The sequence below is a fragment of the Primulina huaijiensis genome, chromosome 6 (genome assembly GCF_012295235.1).
Source record: "Primulina huaijiensis isolate GDHJ02 chromosome 6, ASM1229523v2, whole genome shotgun sequence".
NCBI lineage: Eukaryota > Viridiplantae > Streptophyta > Magnoliopsida > Lamiales > Gesneriaceae > Primulina > Primulina huaijiensis.
The window spans coordinates 22,591,983-22,597,412 of NC_133311.1; the positions used below are offsets into that span (position 1 = coordinate 22,591,983).

Here is a 5,430-nt window from a genome sequence, read left to right on the forward strand (position 1 = left end):
TATATATAGTTCTGTTATTATATATTGCCGTAATGCATGCATATATATATATAGTTCTGTTATTATATATTGCCGTAATGCATGCATCCATCAATTCATAATCAAGGAAAATAAATAGAATATATTATGATGTAGCAAATTAAATCCTCAAACCAAATTCCGTGCATGAAACACAAGTCAATACCCGAACCATACATACATAATTTCTCGCTCATGCTAAACTAATCAACACAAGAACAAAACTGTCACTAACCCTAATCAAAGGGAAAGAAAATGGAGAAATGTAGATAATGGTTCGTTCTTGACTCCTGTTTCAACTTATATTAATGAAGGGTTTTTTCTTTTGGGGAAAAAAATGGCATCTCAGTTAAAAGTTGTCCTGAACTGTAATGAGGCTGGCATATATATATAAATACAGCAGCACAGAGGCGCATCAATAAGTCAGCTCCATCAGCTATTGATGGTGTGAGAAATCATGAGCATTCAAGTTCCTCAACAAACCAAAAGATTTAATGGTTTCTGGCTTCATTCAATACCATTTTCCTCAACTAACCCAAGGTTGGATGGCTCGGAAAGATCTGTCTTTCTTGATATGGGGACAGAATTTAAGAAATGCATGTTAACGAATATCAGGGAGTGCTGCAGTTCAAGGCGGCTTTAATCTGGTGGACTGTGTTGCCAATGAGGTTATTAATTGTTGCAATGGATTCGGCGGTCATTCCTGAGGATTGCAAGCCACTCACGAGTATTTGAAACATTACCGTTAGGAGTGAACCTGAGGATTCGGTAGCAATGACGGATGTGGAGCTAGTCGAAGCCCCGTCACATCCACCTCCTCCCTCTGTGGAATGGAGGTGATTAGGCTGGCCACTGGGGGATATTGTGAAACCGGACGGGAGTAACGGGATGTAGGAAGGGTCGTCCCCGCTCATTGCTATTTCGATGGCTGGTATGTCGACAGGGCAGTACACGATGAGCGAGCCAGAAGCATCTATGCAGCTTTCCTGGAGGATTAACATATTGTTTTGGCCAGCGTTGAATGCCTGGTTTCAGAATTCGGAGTTAGATATGCCAAAGTCTTGAATGCTTTTTGGGGAAAAAAATGGTGCATTTTGGTCATAAATTAACGTCGAACTAAAGTGTTGAAAGGAAGAGGAATGGTCGAAGAAATGAAATATACCCGAAGAACGGATATGCAGTTCCCGGGATGAGAACCATTTGCAATGTGAGCAACCTCTTGAACGGGATTTTGATTTGAGAGAACATCCCACTATAATTTTAAAATTAACTTTGTGAATCCATGATTTAAATATTTCCAATGTTATCAACTCGAGTTGTGCGTAGTTACCTGTGGTCGAGTTCTCTCGTCCCTAAGAAAATTGAAGACGTTCTGTGGAGGGACTGGAAGCCAGAGAGTAGCGGCTGCACAGAGCACGACACCGCTGGCCTGGCCAGGATCAGCGCTCTTATGAGATGTGGCTCGGACTTCAAACTCATTTAATCTTGATATCGTGGTCCATTGTTGGCCATTCGAAGGGTTGATGCTCGAACAGAAGCTTTTCACCATTCTTTGTGCAAGTTTCATCATGCTTCTTTTGCCTTCAGCTGATTGAATAATCACTATCAATACAAGACATTGTTAACAATAATAAAAAGTAAAACAACCAAAGGCACGTTGTATTTTGCTTCATAAATCGACATATAAAGTTTCTCCTGATTTACCCCTTCCGTCACCCCCTCCGCCAAGATCTGTAGTTGAACTCCCAGTAACCATTAAACAAGAAAATCTTTCACAAATCCTTTGAAGAGCAGAAAGCCATCTTTCAGCTTCAAAAACCACTCCCCTCTGAATAAGGTCTCTATAAAGTCCATGAACTGGAACTTTATCTTCTATCTCCCAATGTTCCATCCAATAAACCTTCAATAATGCATCAAACTCAGCTAAAAATCTCAATTATATATCATCAATTATTAGAACAAGGAATCACGTAACCGTATCTAATTTCGGTTTAAATTTAACCTTGGAGTAACCGTTTGGCATCTCTTGTATCAAGCATCCAGAAGGAAGCTTGTGAGCTTTACACGAAGAAGTGAATTGGCTCTCTTCTTGAGGAAGATCATAAGAAACATCGACTATAGCCCAAGTGCCTTGCTCGATCTGCTGACAGAAGCGAAGAAAATAGAGTTGTCTAATTGGTAGCAATGCTGTAAGCACTTGCAATTCTTCATACATCTGTGGTATGAAGCAAGTAATCCGAGAATCAGATACACGACTACACAAGAAACATACAATCTTAACAAGAAAATTTAAAGGGGGAGAGAATCAAGATTATATATTAATTATCATTACCAATTGCAATGTGCCACTTTGGCTTCCAAGAATTCCAGATGATATCACGCATATAGTCCTTGCACTCGAAACAATAGTCGGAAACATTTCTACCCACTTATCCTGTCAATACTCGTACAAATTACACCACTGAACCAGGAACTTCAATGTGACAGGCGGATCCAAAGGAAGGCGAGGGAAATGGTTGTCCCACAAAAAAAAGTTCCACAATTTTGTGCATTTATAATTTTTCTAAAAATGTAAGTTTTGCCCCTCATCCTCCCAATTTGATTCAGCACCTGTTCACATGTAGAAAAGCATGAAAAATAAACTAACCGCATCCATAAACTTGTCGACCAAAGTCAAACCATTCATTATCACGACACCAGAAGCTCTCGAAGCTTCCATTCGTATCTCCGGATTTCTTATATGACTATTAGGCCTTGGGAAGGAACTCTTGTACTTTTCGGAATCAAGAATCTCCCTACCATCTATTGAGGACTTGGCCCAAGGAGGCTCATTGCTCTGCAAGAGCCTAATCAATTCATTCATGGCATTAGCTGCCATATCTGTCATGACAGATCTATCCATATCTGAAATGCTCACTGAAGGGAAGACTAAACTTGGAATTACACTTGATGAATTTCCAGAAAGAAGATCAAGATCAAGGGAAGGGCCTGGAACTAAACCTCCATGACCTCCAAAACTTGCCATGGATAAACCCAATGAAGATACATGATTAGGCAGCGATGACGGGTGTTGTGAAATAGGCCGCCCTATATATTTTGATGCAATACTTGAGATTCGGTCCAACTATAAATGATACAAACACATAAAAAAAGGTCACTAAAATTGGATATCATGCAATTAATCTAATGAAAATTACTCATGAAATGAAACATTCTAGACCTCTTCTTTCAAATAGGCGTTTTCCAATCGCAGTGTTTGCTCATCAAAGTATGAATCTTCAGAAACTGGAGGAGCTCCACAAGAGGGGCAGATCACATTCTTGAGGGCTTCTCTGATTGTTATATTTTCACATCTAATCTTATCATTTTCTGCTCTAAGCGCACAGTTATCTGATCTTTCATGTTGTGTCTAAACAAAATAACAATTAAAAAGAGAACATAATCAAGATTAGTTACAAAGGAATAAAATTATTTCGATCTATTAAAATTAAAAATACATAAAAGAATGGAAAAATAAAAAACTAATTACCTTCATCTGAGTCCTTCGATTTTGAAACCAAAATTTGATCTGCCTGGGATGCAAACCCAACTCTCTGCTCAACTGATTCCTCGCCTTGTCGTCTGGATGGGGACATTCTTTAAACATTCTAGACACAAAATCAAACCTCAGCATCATCGAAATCTATAGTTGTGTTCAAGAATAAAGAAATAAGCTTCTTTTCTCCCCTCTTTTCTAATAAAATCCTAGTAAAAATATATTCTATCAGCAAACTATTTGTGCGTGCGTGTGTGTGCACATGCAGTTGAGTTTGCAAATATACACAGTGGAAGGAGGAGGAGGAAGCAGAGAAGAGAGGCGTACGATTCAAGGGTCTGAATTTGATGAGCCGTGTGGCGATGGTAACGCTTTCTTCTCCGATGAGAATCGGAGCCATCGGGGAGGTCGCCACCACTTGAGCCACCGCCATCGCCGCCAAACTCCATTGACGATCCCTTCACCTCACCAGGAGGAAAAATCTCCGACCCGAGAATTTGGAAATTGCGATAAAAATAATATTAAAAGCATTCACACAGCAGTAGTGCTCGTCAAGAATAAGCTCCAGCGGATTACAAGATATTCCCATAATATAACTGTAATAACTACACTTACTATATTTTAATAACAGCAATCATAATTTAAGTTACGTCTGATCTTCTTTTCTCAAAAAAGAAAAATATTGTATGCAGTAGGTACATGTATCAAAACTTTTATCATTTATACCAAAGAAAATCAAGGGAGCTTGCAATTTATATATCTTCAAGATTCAACGGAAAGAAAGAGAAAAATGATATGGGATCTGATATCAGAAAAAGATATGGATTCTTGGGTGGAGATTAGCAATGGTTAAGGCACCGGCCATGATTTCATTTTTGGTAGCTTAGATTCAGTAACGCTCGCACCAGAAGATCAGAATAATCTCACTCACACACGCGCACACGCACACACTTGTATGTGCGCATGCGCATACATACATATATGTACGCGCATACATACATACATACATATATATCTATATATATATCATTAAGAGGGGTGCAATTGGGTGGAGAAAAGTTGAGGTTGGGTAGGGGGAGATGAAATGGAGTGTTGGGAAGGTGGAAGAGGAAGGTGTGGGTAATTAAGAGACACAAGCAAACAAGTGAATGCAAAATAACAAGAGACCAGACCCATANGTATAATTATTGGACTTTATTCGACTTGTTTAAATGTAGTAATTGTAAATGTAGAATATCATATTATATATGTCGAATAATATCATTAATGGATTGATAATCATGACCCAAAGAGCACATAGATAATTAAGTCGATATAATTTATTTTATTTTAAAAATGGATTGATAATTATGACTCAAAGAACACATATATAATTAACTCGATATAATTTATTTTATTCAATTTTTTATTTAATTAAATGATATTTCAATTTCCACTCAATTAGATGTAGGATTTTTGTCTATGATCATAATCACGTGTCCTTTATTTTCACATGGTGAAAACATTTAATATAATAATTACATAAACGTACATGATATTGAAATATTAATTTGGTTTAAGGGAAAAAAATCATCGTTTTCATTTTCAAAAAAATGAATTATGGCTTTTACTTGATATTATTATTATTATTATTATTATTGAAAAAAAGAGTGAAAAAAATAAATATATAAATTAGGAATTGCATGAAACAACAATGAGTGTGCAGCTAAAATTTATTATCGGTAGATTCAAAATATTAACTCACAAAAAGTGTACAGTTTGGAGATGGTGAGGTCGTATTTAATGGTACGTATGGCCCGCCGGCGCCGGCGCCACACTCCGCTACCTTTCACGATATGAAATAATGAATATTTCTTTGTAATAAAGACATGGTTTTT

The 5,430-nt window shown here is 37.5% G+C and overlaps 1 protein-coding gene across 2 annotated transcripts; it reads right to left on the reverse strand.

The window, feature by feature from the left end:
• Positions 1–129: 129 nt before the first annotated feature.
• On the reverse strand, positions 130–4,513 carry LOC140978821 (homeobox-leucine zipper protein HDG11-like). 2 transcript variants are annotated; one of them, XM_073444051.1, is made up of 10 exons: positions 3,881–4,513; positions 3,548–3,665; positions 3,239–3,427; positions 2,666–3,142; positions 2,351–2,452; positions 2,021–2,233; positions 1,735–1,918; positions 1,349–1,605; positions 1,181–1,270; positions 130–1,043 (listed from the first exon to the last, which is right to left on the reverse strand). In XM_073444051.1, the coding sequence occupies exons 1-10, from the start codon at positions 4,000–4,002 to the stop codon at positions 630–632; spliced, it is 2,166 nt and encodes a 721-aa protein (XP_073300152.1). In that variant the 5' UTR covers positions 4,003–4,513; the 3' UTR covers positions 130–629. The 2 variants fall into 2 exon arrangements, with proteins under 2 accessions (XP_073300152.1, XP_073300151.1); XM_073444050.1 differs by having other exon boundaries at positions 1,723–1,918; positions 3,881–4,512.
• Between the last annotated feature and the right edge of the window lie 917 nt (positions 4,514–5,430).